The 16,004-nt window shown below is 40.4% G+C and overlaps 1 protein-coding gene and 1 long non-coding RNA gene across 51 annotated transcripts in view; one reads left to right on the top strand and one right to left on the bottom strand.

Moving 5' to 3' along the window:
* The window catches only part of NEB (nebulin), a 245,000-nt gene that overhangs the window by 21,682 nt on the left and 207,314 nt on the right, over positions 1–16,004 (bottom strand). For all 50 annotated transcript variants that reach the window (XM_081578089.1, XM_081578080.1, XM_081578102.1 and 47 more), the window contains exons 144-159: positions 15,536–15,640; positions 13,905–14,009; positions 13,368–13,472; positions 12,646–12,750; positions 12,447–12,557; positions 11,457–11,567; positions 11,139–11,240; positions 10,927–11,031; positions 6,486–6,596; positions 5,783–5,887; positions 5,134–5,238; positions 3,499–3,603; positions 1,986–2,096; positions 1,445–1,555; positions 768–881; positions 113–217 (exon numbers count right to left, since the gene is read on the bottom strand). In XM_081578089.1, the coding sequence (XP_081434215.1) occupies positions 113–217; positions 768–881; positions 1,445–1,555; positions 1,986–2,096; positions 3,499–3,603; positions 5,134–5,238; positions 5,783–5,887; positions 6,486–6,596; positions 10,927–11,031; positions 11,139–11,240; positions 11,457–11,567; positions 12,447–12,557; positions 12,646–12,750; positions 13,368–13,472; positions 13,905–14,009; positions 15,536–15,640 (1,716 nt within the window). The remainder of the gene's footprint in view (positions 1–112; positions 218–767; positions 882–1,444; positions 1,556–1,985; positions 2,097–3,498; positions 3,604–5,133; positions 5,239–5,782; positions 5,888–6,485; positions 6,597–10,926; positions 11,032–11,138; positions 11,241–11,456; positions 11,568–12,446; positions 12,558–12,645; positions 12,751–13,367; positions 13,473–13,904; positions 14,010–15,535; positions 15,641–16,004) is intronic.
* Positions 1–16,004, top strand: part of LOC145541491 (uncharacterized) — a 34,578-nt gene that overhangs the window by 13,387 nt on the left and 5,187 nt on the right. The gene's annotated exons all lie outside the window — the stretch shown is intronic.

Below are 16,004 nucleotides of genomic sequence, written 5' to 3'. Positions count from 1 at the left end.
TTCTTTTCTACTGGGCAAAATTGTGATTTGAAAGAATCTCCTTCAGTATTGATGGAAAGACTTGTTCTTTGTGATTGGGGTCAGTGTGTGATATTCTGATGAATGTCCTTACCTGGCTTGAAAGGTTCTTGACTTGCTGGGCGTGAATGATCTCCGGAGTGTCAACCACAGAAGTGAAATTGGCTTTTTCCATTTCTGCTGATTGCTTATACTTAATCTGCAAAAGGACCATCCAACAGTTGGGTAAATATTTACAGGGCGCATAACATTTGTTGGCTCAGTTTGAGTAATAAGTGATTAATATTTCTTTTCTAAAAGGATTCATTATTCAAAATAAAAAAAAAATAAAAGGATTCATTCATTTGCTACTCAACAATTGTTTTTTCTCTTATCTTTATAGCTTTATGCTAAGGAGTGAGATTCGGAAAGAAAGGTTGAGTCCTAGACTTTCTATCTAGTTGATTGGGGAGTGGGTGGGGTGAGGGCTGGTGAGAGATGTTGTGCAGGGTTTGGGAAAGGAGGAGGAGAGAGATAATCAACAGATAGTAAGGCACTGATTGTTTTCGGAAGAGCTGGGAGAAGGGCAGATGAGAGCAGCCCTGGCAAAGGTCCTGGATCCTTTCATCAAAACAGATTCCACCATGCCATTGTATGTATCTGACTGTAATTGACCAACAAGATAATAGAAGGAAAAAACTGTGTTCTTATAATCACAGCTACTTTTTTGGGTTTTTTTTTTTTTTGAAAGACTGACATGGAACACTCACCTGACTGGCAATATCTGTAGCATTCCTGGCTCTCAGGAAGTCGGGAGTTTCATTGGCCATGGCATTCAGACCTCTTCCTTTGACTTCCAGCTCCAGATCTCTCTTATATTCTTTCTATAGTAGCATTAAAAGAAAATGTTACTTAACTGTCATAGCAAGATAATAAATGTGCAAAGTGAATATAGATCCACATAACATGCCACCTGCATTGCTGGTGTCACCGTCACCGCTCCCTGGAGTAGGATGGAGTGGTGACAACAGAAGACTGCTTTAGAAAACTCTTATACTCATGCCAGAACCTCCTTTGGAGCAATTTCTAGCATTCTCTGCTTAGAACATTAAAGTATAAAGCATATTTTAAATCTGGTTTGGTACATAAACGATTACACTTAGGTGCCCACCACTCCAGTGTGGTGTTTTTATTTAAATGGGCACAACAAATGTATCAAGATTAAATCAAAAGCTATTAGATAAAGAACAGGCATAGCCACTATGGAAACAGTTACAGTATCAACTCATCAGAAATCAAGATATTTTATGTAATGATTAATAATCATGTTGAACAGAGAATCTGAAATTAAAAAACTTTTTATCACTTTTTTTTTTTTTAATGCAACTTGGCTAGGAAGGAGCAGATACTCGGTTGATCCTGTGCATGCAGTCGGCTGGGTGCCCACCTCGTTGAGGATCTGGGTGGCATTCTTTGCTCTTAGCATATCCGGTGTGTCTTCCATTTCACTGAGACCCTTCCCACGGATGCTTTCCTCTAGATCTTTCCTGTACTCTTTCTATAGCACAAAATACAAGCAACAATGCTCACAAGAAAGCCTGGATTGTTCCTCTTTGCTGAAAATTCCTTCACCAAAATACAAAACAAAAACCCCCAAACAAACAAAAACCTCCTAATTTCAAACAGTTACAGTTTAGTCAATGAAAAAGTCAATAAAGGCAGGGTATAAGCTTCATCAGTTAATATCCAATATCAAACAAACTAGAAATTAATAGAATGCTAAGATAAGCACATTTTATTAGGTATTCAATTAAAAAATTAGGAGAATTAACAAGGGTAATAGATTAGGTGCTAGTATGAAACACATGGGAACCCAACTTGGAACCCGAAGAGTTAGGTGGTGGTGAAAATGGTAGGAATACGTTGATGAGTGTCATTAGTGCAATTATTTGAATCAGGAGGGAGAGAAAAGACCGAGTGGGCACTACCTCGCTGGCTATTTTGGTTGCATATTTGACATGTAATAGAGCTGGTGTGACCTCCAGGCCAGTCAGGTTTCTGCCTTTAATGGACTCTTCATAATCTTTCCTATATTCTTTCTAATGTAAGTAGGAAGGAAAGACAAGAAAGAATGTTTGTTACAACTTATTTCTCAACCCTAGGAAGAAAACAATTACATTTTCTTTCTGTGGCCATAGCTTCTTGATCTTAGTTCTGCTGATAATCACACATTTGAAACATGATGGCCTGTTCTGGAAATACCCTGGGTAGAGCAAATTACCCAAGGGAACTTAGAGGCTGAGAACCTTTGGTGGCGTCTCATTTGCCTGTCTGCCACTCCCATGGGGGCTGGCCCTCTGAGGGGAAGGACAGATGTACTCCCAAGACTCTCAACCCATTGTCCTCTCTCCTGATGACACTTTTCTGAAGGCAATAAAAGATTCTACTTCTGTATTAGAAGTGACTCGGGAAGAAAATAAAAAACCACTCAGAGGAAGGGGATCTTGAGGGCACCAAATGCAAATTTGCCCTTTCTCATAATCACAACTATTATTCTAAATCACCAAGCAAATAAGGTGGATAATGAAGCCCAGAGAGTTTCTCAGGCTTTGTTCACTGTTGGGATGAAGGGCCACCACCTCCCCCATCTCTCAAGTCCCTGGATGAGGCTGTATGACTGGGAGGCTTGGAATAGACATTGGGACTTGATTTTTGTCATTTTCAATTCTGATAGAATTTGACATCTACAGAAAAGTAAGTAGTACAAGGAGCTCCCACAGATGCTTTACCCAGGTTTACCAACTGTTTTAAACAGTTTAAAATTTTCTGTTATCTGGCATTCTACACACCAGAAAGCTCCCCAAACTACTACTTATATTGAAAGCCATTTATCTTTATGGTTGGAGATATGCCTATGAAGGTGAGGCAGAAGAAATCCAAAATAAGCCTGTTTCCCAATGAAGACTTTCTAAGTTTCAAAATAAGATTCATTCTTCTCCACTATTGCTTAAAATTTTTTTAAATTTCATTTTAGATGCCTCTGCTTACATTTCTAAAATGGGAAATATGACATACTGACTTTTTTGATATTTTGATAAAAATCCTGATTAAAAGGAAAAAAAAATCTTCCTTTCTGGGACTGGAGGCTTCCTATTAAGAGAACAATTCAAAGCCAACAGTGGGTCTGCATAGAGGGAACTGATTCAAAGAAAAAATTACATTCAAAATAATTTGTTTCAGTATTAGCAACAGTTTGCTATGTCCTAATTCTTTGAAAAGAGTAGTTGAAATAAAACATGGTAAATGTTTATTATTCAGAACCTTTTTTTATATATATAATGGAACCACAGGATTTGAGATATGGAAAAGATTGGTAATTATATGTTGAAGAATCCCATCATCCACATCTTTGGGATAACAATGGGCTCAATACTTTTGCGGGTAGAGATTGTTTGCTTTAGCTTGGTATATTTGCTCTGTGGGGGTTTGTGCAGGACTTACCCCACTCTGCATCTGCTGAGACTCCTTGGCAGTGATGTACGTTGGTGTTTCAAAGTCTAGCATAGGCTTCCCTCGTTCCCTTTCGTACTTTTCTTTGTATTTCACCTAGTGATAAAACCCTTATGAGATATCTCTGGCAAATTCTGAGACAGAGACCAGTTTAACAATAGCATTTTTAATTGATACATTATGTCCAATTGGGTGGCATCTGGTTGCCATGCAAAACAGTTTCCTGTCATGTTTCAGAAAGTAACTTTTTATTTTGGTCTGGCAGGATAACACCATAACTGTCTGCAAGGCATGGTCAGGATTTGTGTTCAATTCAAGGAGACAAAAGGATCACTGCAGAAGAATCAGCCATGACAAGCATTAAGACAAGGAAATTCACGGGAAAACTGCCCACAGAGAAGGTCCGCCGAGATTTGATGCGTATAGATGTGAATATTTTAACCTGAGCATCAGCCAATATTTCTAAAAATCTCCAATCTTCCCTTCATAAGAACTTTAATCAGGGACCTGGGGCCTTAATTTAATAGATAATGCATACAACTTTATTTACATATCAATAACTCAACTGAGGTAATAACTAGTCACATATTCAATGCTGCCAATATAGATCGGTATAAAAATGAAAACCAGTTGGCTAGTCATTGACTGAATTTCTAACAAACCTGACATTCTCACAAAGACCCCAAGGCTATTTTACAAATACGAACTCCTCATCCTCATCACAGGGGCCCAGGAATGGGAGGAGCCTATAGATATCCCTAATTTACACAGAAGACCCTGAAAGAGAGACAAAAGCCTGGGTCACACAGCATCTCATAGCAAAGTCCAATCTCAGCTCTCTTGCTTATGATGACACATTAACATAGAGGTCCAGGAACATGGGCTGCTTTACAGATGATGGAGGGCATTTCCAGTAATTCAGCCCTCTTGTTAATGCCCAATGGGGACGGAAATAACTGAATTTGTGAAATAGGTCATGTGGCAGCAAATTCCTTCCCTGAGTTCTTTCCTGTGAGAATCTTGTATAAATTTTGCAATTTCTTCCACACCCAGAGACTACTTCATTGGTGACCTGATCATATCACTCCTCTGCCCCAAATCCTCCAAAGGCTCCCTATCATTCTTAGTAATATTTTCTTTTCTTTTTTAAAAAAAAATATATTGATTGATTGATCTGGCTGTGTCAGGTCTTAGCTGTGGCATGTGGGATCTTTAGTTGCAACATATGGGACCTAGTTCCCCGACCAGGAATCAAACCCAGGCCCCCTGCATTGGGAGCACGGAGTCTTAGCCACTGGACCACCAGGGAAGTCCCACTAATATTTTCTAAGGGGTCTGTCTCCCTGGTGATGTAATCTTTCTGCTTCCAGTCCCTGAGAGTAACCTGAATAACACATACTGCATGCCTACACACTGTTTCTCCAATGTATGTAGATATTGTTAATCATTCATAACATGAACACTTGTTTCAACATGTTGCTAAATTCCAAGCCCATAATATCTTTGGGCATTTTCACAAGCAATTGTTGCTACAAGTGTAACTACTGTCCTCTAGGGGAATCCATGAAAACTTTTGACATTGTTAGGTGAATGTGCAAGAAAAAAAGACAGTCTTGGTCAACTTACGATACTCTGTAATTCTGTGGCCTCTTTTAGATGAAGCTGCTCCAGATTGTCAGGTATTGTGTGGTAGTGGCCTTTACTCTTCTCATAGTTCTTCTTATACTGGTACTGAGGAGAAGGAGGCAAAAAAAGGCACATTGATGGCAAAGCTGCTCAGCATTCCTATTTTTCTCTTTAGGTTGGATATTTACACAGCAGCAGCATCAGGACCAAATGAAAATTAGCGAACACCACATAGGGGGTTAAAAAAACATTTTAAAGGATGAAGATACATGTTCAATATTGTCAGATAATAAATACAAGGATGTAAGCACTTAGATTATATATATGGCTTATTCAAAGTAGGCTTTTAAGAGTTAAAAGTGAAAGAAACTATTCCGACTGTTAAGTCTATGTTTCTAGGAGGAGGAAAGGGAGTGGTTAATTGGGAGAAAAAGAAGTTAAAATATTCCCCAAATAGAAGCATTTTTATAATCTGAGAGGTGTTGCAGTCAGTGGAGCACTGGTAGATTAATATTGTCATTTGGAAGAATGCACTCCGAGAACAAACATGCTTTCAGTAGCGGAGAAGGAGATGCATGTGACCTCACAGAAGGAATTTAGCTGTAAATGGGTGAAACAAGCTGTTTTTGGAGCAAACGATTAAGCTTACAGAACTGGCAAGGTGGCTTGTATTCAAGACATGGTTCATTATCAGAGATTCCTTCATGTCAGTCACAGGTTTGTGAAGTTTCTTCAAATCAGCCTTATACTTAACCTGTGCCACAGTAAGGGGAAAAAGGAAATCATGTACATAGGAAATGGAAAACGGTACTAATGAAGCCATAATAGGATATCTCATCCTGAAACAAATGCTGGAAATGGTGATAAAAAACCATAACTCATTTACAATAGCCAAAAACGGGGAACAACTCAAGTATCCATTGACAGATGAAGGGACAAACACAGTGTGATATATATATAAAGTGGAATACTATTTAACCATAGATGGAATGAAGTTCTGACATATGCTATACAGCACGATGAACCTTGAAAACATTGTGCTAAATGAAATAAGCCAGACCAAAAAAGGACCAATATTACATGATTCTACTTACATGAAATCTCTAATAGGCAAACTTATAGGGACAGAAAGTAGATTAGAGCTTACTAGGGACTGGTGGGAGAGAGAAATGGAGAGGTATTGCTTAATAGTTATAGAGTTTGTGTTTTGAGCTGATGAAGCAGCTTTGGAAATAATAGTGGTAGTTGGACAATATTGTGAATATAATTAATGCCACTGAATTACATACTTAAAAATACTTAAAATGGCAAATTCACATTATATGTTTTACTACAGTTAAACAAGCACATACCTCACTTGTAAGATTATTAGCATCTTTCATGACCTTGTAGAGCTGGCTATCTTTTGGATTGTATTTAGGTGTCTTGCCCTTCTCTTTGTTGAAATTTTCTCGGTATTTAACCTAATAGCAAATGCAAAAATCCAAATTATTCCTGAATGTCAATTTATTTGAAGGCTGAGGAACATGGGAAATGTAAATGCAAAAGAATATATGTTACACATAAAGTGATCATATAATTTATTATCCAAATTAGGCCACTTTTAAGAGTAAAAGGGAACATTATTAATAATTATGCTGGGACAACAGGCAATTGAGTATAAGAACAAATGACATAGTATTTGTTTTGCTCATTTTTATATTATCCAGAGGTATGAAAGATTCACTTCCTTTTGATTCAGGACAAAAATGCATGGGAAAAGGCTTCTGGCTAAATTCAGAGACATGATCTAACATAGCTGATTTGAAGCATTTCAGTCCTCCTAACTAGCAAAACCGAAAGCATTTTAGGTCTATTACCAGGAGTCCAAAGAGGCTTTATAAATGATCAAGATAAATGAGAAGTAAGGAATCGGTTGAATTTAGGAGAATTTATTATTTTGTACTTTAGCTATATCATTTTAATTTTTTTAATGGGCAAAATATTGGCATAACTTTTGAGTAAAATAATTTAGGGGTTAATGGCTTTGATAAAATTTCAGGTTAGAAGGAGGAAAGAAGTGAGATAAATTTAACGTAAAGAGAAAAATAAGATTAAATATATTTTACTTGCAGGATATATAAAAGAATATGCAAAGGATTAAATAACCTCAATTTCAAAACTAAGTGCAATGCCTGGCACTAATAGTTGCTTAATAAATGTGATTTGATTGATGAAAGAAAGAGACAATCATAATGCCTAAGCGAAATAGCTAAAGATGAGATTTACTTATAGGAATATTCAACAGAATAAACTGAAAGTGACAAAAACACTTCCTTATTGAAAGACAGACTGATTCCTTTGACACTAGGATTAACATCAGAAATAGAACCCTACTAGTTACTTATTATGGGCTTCCCTGGTGGCTCAGATGGTAAAGAATCCGCCTGCAATGCGGGAGACCTGGGTTCAGTTCCTGGGCTGGGAAGATTCCCTGGAGGAGGAAATGGCAACCCACTCCAGTATTCTTGCCTGGAGAATCCCCATGGACAGAGGAGTCTGGCGGGCTACAGGCCATGGGGTTGCAAAGAGTTGGACATGACAGAGTGACTAAGCACAGCACAGTTACTTATTCTAGGAAGAAAGAAAAATTAGCTCTTTCTAGATGTTAGCCCGCTAAAAGGGCAATATTTGATGCTCTGGGACACCTAGAGTTTCTGTTGTTGGTAAAATGAAAGACTTGCTCATTCAAAGTTAGCACAACAGGATCTGGTTGCCCAGATATTTCACACTGTAGACACTTAAAATCAGTCCCCTCATGCTTCATCACTTTACTTCCCCACGACTTTCCACATCCAGCAGAACAGGAACAAGAGGAGGCCACTCAAGTGCTAAGAACAATGAAGTCTGCCACATTAAAGGAGAAGCATTCACAGTGCCAAGACTCATTTATTTTGAATAAATCTCCAGTAAAACGCACAGACAAAATAAGCATGCAGAGCAGTACAGCAGGATGCGGGCACATTGAGTCAGACACACAATGAAGGAAGCAGAAACAACAGAACAGAAAAACACAACATAAAATGCTACAATGGCTCTTCTCTGAAAGGAAATTCACTCCCCAAATAAAATGAAAAGCCTGCTAAGGAAAGTCAGAGGTGGTGAGCTGGTGTCTGGACCAAGAGAAAACTTTTCCTAAGGATACAGAAACCCTAAGAATAGGGCTGATCCCAAGAGCTGAGAAACACAGAAAAGCAAAGTCAGGTAGATGTGCAGAGGCAAGACTGGGGAAGAAAAAATGCAAAGACTCATCTCTGATGTGAATAAAATCCATTTCTTTAGAAGAATGCTAAAAACCCTCTATCTTTTAGAAAATAACTCACGTATGAAAAAAGTACTTGAAGAGCAGCTTTCTACTGGCCTTTCAGTTCCTTTTTCTTCTGTTAATTTTAAGCAGATTCAAATTTCTAACTTTTTAATTAAAAAGTTATGCCTCCTCTTTCCACAAGAAGGCCCCAAGCAAATGCAGTTGAGCATAACTACTGCCAGGAATATGAGCCACCACGTCCAACCTTCCTTTTTGACTGAATCTTCTTAAGTACTACTCTATTTTGCATGATAAGGACACATATCAGATTCAGGACTTCAAGAATTCTTAGAAAGGTGTGCGATGAGGTGGGAAGTACAGTAAACCCACATTCATGTGGCATGTGAAATGGAAAAGCCTTCTTTCTCTTGTTTACCAGGGAAACCTGAGGTGCAACTGTGCAGTGCCATGTTGCAAATGGCAACATCAGTGTCCATAATCCCAGTGGGCTCAGAGCATGTGGGAAAGAGGTTTTCAATCAATTTTTTCAAAGTTCTACTGAATACAAAGATCTAACATCCAGTCCTACTTCTTTGCAGAGACTTGAACAGGACAGTAATATTGGCACTTCTAAAGACTGAAGAGCAGGTTCAAGAATTAGAACATTTCTTGCTATTGAGACTGTAAAACATAGGGTGAAAGCTACAACTGAAAACATCTTGAGCAGTTTATACTGTTGATCTGGAGTATATCTGAACTGCGAGACCATAGTAAATAACCAGTCTTAAATGTATTAAATGCCAACGACAGTCATCAGCAGAGGCTTTCTTTCTGTGGTTGGAGATAAGTCTATCTTCGCTTCATCCTTTGATCGGTGTCAGCAGCCTGAAGAAGTTAGTAGACCATCTCAAAACTACTCTACCTTCCTACTCTGGAGGTATGTTCCAGGGGGAACGTTTCATGCAGGAAAAGATGGGTGTGTGCAAAAGTATATCCCCTGACAAATTTCCACAGCATTCTCCACATTCCAACACGAGACCAACAGAACAAGAGTACAGCTTGGTCAGTCCCCTGACCAAGGCTAAGAAGGTAGACAAGAGAAAGAGGAAGACAGCGATACGGCCTTGCTGGTGCTGGTCTTACATCACTGATGAGCACATTAGTTTTCTTAAGCTGCCTCATCATAGGGGTGTCATAAGATGCGGCGCCGTGCCCGTGCCCTCTCCTTTGGCCTTTGATGTATTCCACCTAGAGTGCCAGCAAGACAGCAAAGTCAGAATGGGCAGGGCCCACACAGATAGGATCTCCTGGACCAGGGGCCACACCAGGAAGCTGTCAATCCTGAGGAAGCCTTTCCCAGGAAGTAATCCCAAGAAGGGGAGCTCATAATATCACCTGGTCAGGTGTCATTCTCCACATCACAGAATTCATCTGAGGTTAGAAATACAGGCCTTGCGATTTTCAAAACCAGCAAAGTCTTCAAGGTTTCAACTTGTTTTTAACTTGCTAATAATTTGAACTTGGAGATTTAAAAACACATTAAAAGTGTTTTAAATTGAAAAGTTCTTGTTACATTTTATTTCACTACTTTTTGTGGGTGATTTCATATCTTTGTTTCAAGTACTTATACCATTCCATTAATTTGTAATAAAAATACTGCATTGGCATTTTAAATTTAAAAACTTAAAAAAAAATCATATTTGCTTATCATTAGACATCTGAACTTTTTTGTCTCTTCATAATTCCCATTTCTTTTGTCACCTGACGTTACTACTTGTATCTTCCAAAAGATTGGGATTTCATGTTTGACATTGCTGAAAGGCATATATACAACCACCAAAGATATCCTAAACCTATTTCTTCAAACAAATACTTGAGAAAACAGTAAAGAAGAAGAAGAAGATAAATAAATATTAAAGAAAAAGAAGGCAGGATCTCTGAATTGGAGAAGAAATAAGATATTCTTGAACTCATCTTTCTGGAGTAAAACTTGCCCTCTGGATGATCTGGTGGTTGATCATGGAGTCTCTGATCTAATGTCTGAAAACTTGTCATAACTCAGGAGTATTCTACATAATTAGTCTAACAAGGGAAATTAGGTAATGGGGCAATCAAGTTTGGGCACATTTCTGAGTCCACCTTCTCACTAATATGAAATCTGCTAGCATTAGGCATTCCCCCTCAGCTCCCTGTGCATACCTCAGTCAGACACAACCCCAAATTGTAATTATTTATCCATAGACATAGAGTCTGAGGACATTTATTCCCCCTAGTTCCTAGCCCAAGCTTTCAATGGATGTTTGTTAAATAAAAAAGTTAAAGTGACTGCACCTGATAGAAATTTTCAAAGCTTTTCGTGATATAATTTTCAAAGCTCTTGAGTGCTATCAAAGACCCTGTATCTTTTTGATCACTAATACTTCTCTTTCATTCTGGGAATCACTTCTTCCTGCAGGGTTTCTAAACACCTCCTCACATTAGAGCGACTGCTTGCCCATGTATGTTACCTGGCTGCTCAGCTTGGCTGCCTTCTTGGCCATTTCAATGTCGGGGCGACCAAGCATGCTGAGTCCATGGCTGCCTTCCTTGCGGTGCTTGGCTCTGTACTCCACCTGAATCAAAGAAAACCAAAATGGGTAACATGTTCTAGGTGGCCGGTGCCTTGTACTACTTGCTCGCTGTGCGTGGTAGACTGGCAACGTTTTAAGCATCCGCTTACCTCGCTGGCCTGTTTGGCAGCCTGCGTGGCCTTCTTGATGTCTGGCCGATCGGCCACTGTGGTGTAATGCAAGTTTTCTTTTGCATCTTTTTTGTAAGCGACCTTCATTTGGAGAAAGAAAACATTTGCTTGTTTGAGAGACAGACTTTCTTTCTGAAAGGAACCTTTTTGATTAAAACCAAATCAATCCCACCACCATATATTTTAAACCAGCAGATATAGAAATTAGGGTGACCACTCACTGGGCCCAGCCCCGCATGTGCCAGTGTGGGACCCCCTGGTGCAGGCGGGCCCCAGAGAGTGAGAAGAGGAACTCACGTTACTCTGCTTCTTGGCCACGTCCATGGCGTGTTTCACATCTGGGGGCTCCAGCATGATGGAGTAGTTGGATTTGCCTTTCTCCTTGACAAACTTCTTCTTGTAATTTGTCTGAAAAGAGCCAGAATTACTTAGGTGAGGAGGGGAAGCCGGGAACAGAATTATTTTACTTGAAGAACTGTGAGAAGATCTCAAGGAAAATCCTTGGTTCCCCGTTTTGGGGTCATTTTGGAACTGGGGTGTCTTGTCTGTATTCCAGTTCTTCTATGTCATTTCTGTCCTGGAGCCTGACATTGAGCCACACACCAGTCTTTAAAGAATGAGTGACAAGCAAAGCAAACTTTTTCATTCATCTTTTTAAAATAAAGGGAACCTTATAAGGCTCACAAATACAAATTATTAAATATATGATTTATTATAAATACATGATACAATAATAAATACATGATTATTAAAGCATTATCGATAAGGATGTAGTGGGCAGTAGGGAGATGTGAAGACATGATTTTGATTCTCTAAAATTGTTCAGCAGTTTAAGGAGAAGAGCGATGACGAGCAAGACAGATTTTCACTATCAAATCTTCCTCCCTTTATTACCACTAGGGTAGTGATATCTTTATTGCGAGACAAGACATCCTGTGGTAAAACCCATATCTGCCACAGTTGCCAAAACTGGAAAGTCAATAAATATTGAGTCTTTATTATCCTTACTATTTTTGGTTGCGCCATGTGGCATGCAGGATCTTAGTTCCCTGACCAGGGATCGAACTCTGAATTGGGAGCATGGAGTCTTAACCACTGGACCACCAGGGAAGTTCCTATTGAATTGTCTTTTAAGCCAGTGTTCAAAGTTCACATATAGGTACTGACTGTAAGAGTGAAGTGACGTAAAAGAAAGTGTGTGAGAGCAAAAACATGACTCAGTCTTTTGCGGGATTCTAAGGTAAAGTGGCATTGCTGCGGCCAAGAGTCCTGGGGCTGTTCACTTACATCACTGACATTCTGGGTCACTTCTTTGACATGAATAGTGTCCCGGGTCTCGGGCAGTGTCGTGTACGAACCCTGCGCCAAGTGCTTCTTCACATACTGCTTGTACTTGTTCTGGGAAAGCACAGAGAGCTTGTTACAATGCCAGCCTGGGGCATCAGCCCAGAACAGAAGGCGAGCATATGGGCTGCCGGAGGGGTACCTCGGACACCAGGCCGCTGACTTTCTTTGCCAGGAGGATCTGTGGCGTGTCAGGCACGACATGGCAGCTTCCTCTTTCCTTGACGTGTTTCTCTTTGTATTTCAGCTGCAGGGGTGAGAAAAAGCATTTCTTCAGCTCCTCTGAGTCTCCTGCATATTTTTCATCAAGCTCCTGAGTTACTAAATAGAGCTGGGAGAGTAGTGTCATTGACATAGTTAGAAACATTAAACTCAGTATAAGATTTGATGTTCAGAAATCTTGGGAAATACTAAAAAAGGATTCTATCTCGTGCAAGCTGAGGCTTTAATAACAATCAGAAGGAATGTTATGATGAATCTTTATATATGCAGCTTTAGTTCAGAGCACTTTGAAATGTCATTGGACCCTCCCCCAAGCCCTGGGAGGCATTATTAGTCCTCCTTTCCAGCTGAGGAAACAGGATGCATAGAGTGTGACCCCAAGAAAATGACTATGTTTCCTTATAGAGTCCAGCCAGGCCCTCAGATCCCCAGTTCTGGCTAGGAGGGCTGGCTCGCGGAACCTCTGTATCAGGCCCGGCCACCTGACTGTAACAGCTTCCCACTGCTGCCACCCTGCTCTGCCAAGTCACTGCTGTGGACTCGGGTCAGCAGCCCTCCCTAGTCCTGGGTGCCCCTGGGGCCTGGGCTTCAGAAGACAGCCCTGCGTGAGGCTAGGCCTCTGGGAAGGGACCGCATGCTTACGTCACTTTCGATGATAGAATTCTTCAGGGCCAGCACCATGTCTTTGTCATCCGTGACAGAAAGCTTGCAACCCTTGAGGTACTCTCGGTCCAGCTTGTATTCAAACTATAGCAGAAGAAAGGCAGAGGAAGCTGGGAAAAGATGCCAGGCACAGGAGCAAGCTGGTATCTGGTTAAATTCCTAGGGAGTCTTCTTCTTGAGGGCACTATGAGGATTTGCTGCCAGGATGGGGGCAAGGGTTTCCCGGCTGGGTCCACTGCAAGCTGGGCTCCTCCTCGCCAGCCCCAAGGCCAGGACAAAGCTTTCCTGGTCCTCCCCTGCCTCCCTCAGGAGCTATTAGTGTTTGGGCTCAGCCATGTGAGACCAGGCTGTGTGGCCAAGTCTACTTGCTGAGCTTGCCTTTCACACTTCACAACCCTCCTATCCTTCTTGGATCTCAAATGAGCTTTGGGTTAACACAGTGACAGTGGTAATTATAGATAATGAGGGACGTTTCTGCCTCGGGTATGTCATGCAGTTCTGTCTCTCTTATCTCACATCGCTCTGCTGCAGGGTCGACTTAGCAGCCTGGATGAAGTCTGGGCGGTCAGGGGTCCATTTCCAGTAGGCTTTGGTGGCTTCATACTTCTTCTTATAGTCCAACTGTTTTTAACAAGACAGAAACAGGTCAGTTCATTCAGTGACCTGAATTCACAACCATACACGCAGCACAGAGGGACTCAGCCTGCATTTTAACCTTTAACAAATCATGGTTCTTTATGCAAAAAGAGAGCCCCAGTTAAAATTTCTGTACAATTTACGCAACTAGTTTTGTCATCCTATGGGACCCCTTGGCCTCAAAATAGAGGCTAATAATTTTTAAAGGATCCAGATGAAACGATTTTTCAAACTAACTCTGCTAGGACAGTTTAATTATTTTGAGTCAAGTATTCTAACTAAATTCAGACAACTTTAAAAAAATTATTAAACATTTTTTATTTTCTGCCAGGCACTTCTCAAAGTGCTTTGTAAATATTAACTCATTTAATCTTCATCACAACTTCATGAAATCAGGAGCTGAGCAACTGTCTAGAGGGGCTAAGTAAGCTGCCCAGGTGAGATAGCTAGTGAGTAGTGGAGCTGGGGTTCAAACCCAGGCAGCCTGACTTCAGAGGGCGAGTGTACTTGCTAGGTTTGCATTTGAGCTGGAGAACTGGCTACCTCAGGCTGAATCTGAGGAATAGAGTGTATATAATTTCATTTGAGTGTCCTTGCCCTCACTATCAGCCACATTTCTTCACTCTTTTTGTCTCTCCTTTTTCTTGGTCAAGGTATCATTTGTGTACAATAAGATACACATGCTTTCACATATTAATTTTGATCAAATTTTTTCCATTTCATTGTGAAATTTTCAAGCATATGAAGAGTTGCACACACAAAAAAAAGAGTTGCATGAATCTTACAGAGAATACCCATATACCCAACACCTAGATTCTACAATGTACATTTTACTGCATTTGCTTTGTCCCACATCTATTCTGCTACTTATCTCTGCATCCATTCTCAGGACACCTGTAAGCTCCCTGTCAGCCCCTAAAGGCATTTCAGTTTGTTTGCCCTAATAAATACAGTTCTCTGTGGCACTAGCGGTCACAGCTTGGATTTTATAATCTTTCACTGTATAACCACATATATTTTTAAGAAGTCAGTACTTATCTAAATGCACAAAAAAGTTTCTGTGGTTGAGGCTTTAAGATGCCCCATCACACAAAGAATCAGCACAGGGAGATGTGAGCAGGAGGAAGGTCTAGGTCAACTCCTGACAGCATCAAGCAGCTCAAGTGCTCTCTTTTTTCAGAAGAAGCAGGCTCCAAAGTTTGAGGCAGGAGAAGAACAAAAAGACTGGAGACACTTTCAAAAATGTAACCTTCATTTCAGAATTAAATCTCCCATTTCTCAGTATCCTGACACAGCGGCTGAGTGGGTACAATATCCATGGGCCACCCTTGCTTTTTCCTACCTTTCCCTGGTGAGAACCACGGGAGCATTTAGAGGTCAGCGTTATCACTCATGCTCCAGGGCCCAGCCCTTGATCTGGAGTCACTAGAATGCAACCACCTGAAGTGATGCCAAAAGAGGCCATGTGTCCTGCAGAAGCTGATGAACCCCTGTTAGATTTAGGGACTTACATTGGTGTTGACTTTGTAGGCATCCTTGGCTGCTTTGATATGAACAGCATCTGGCTCAATGGTACAGTTGGACTTAGTTCTCTGGTAAACTTCTTTGTATTTCAGCTGCAGGAGGAAACACAGGTTAATTTTTTAAAGGAGCTCACAAGTGTCTTAAAAAAAAAAATTAAAATTGTAACTATAGTACACAATGCTTCTTAAGACTGAATACAGAGGAAATGATGCAGCCATCACATCTAGTAGACATGCACTTATCCTGTCTCAGATCTTAGAGTCTACCCCTCAGGACACATTGCATCTGTTCACTGAGTTACCATAGAATTTATGTCCTCTGAGCTTGTGCTGAAAAGAACAGCTGGATAGCAGTCTATGTGTTTTCCCTTCCCCAAATCAGAAACTCCAGAGTTTAGAACAACCACTGATGGAAGACAAGGCTTCCCCCAGTGGCTCACCCAAATGGGATCAGGCT

The sequence above is a fragment of the Giraffa tippelskirchi genome, chromosome 3 (genome assembly GCF_054371585.1).
Source record: "Giraffa tippelskirchi isolate mGirTip1 chromosome 3, T2T-mGirTip1v1.2.pri, whole genome shotgun sequence".
Classification (NCBI taxonomy): Eukaryota; Metazoa; Chordata; class Mammalia; order Artiodactyla; family Giraffidae; genus Giraffa; species Giraffa tippelskirchi.
This window is presented reverse-complemented; position numbering and strand designations above follow the sequence as displayed.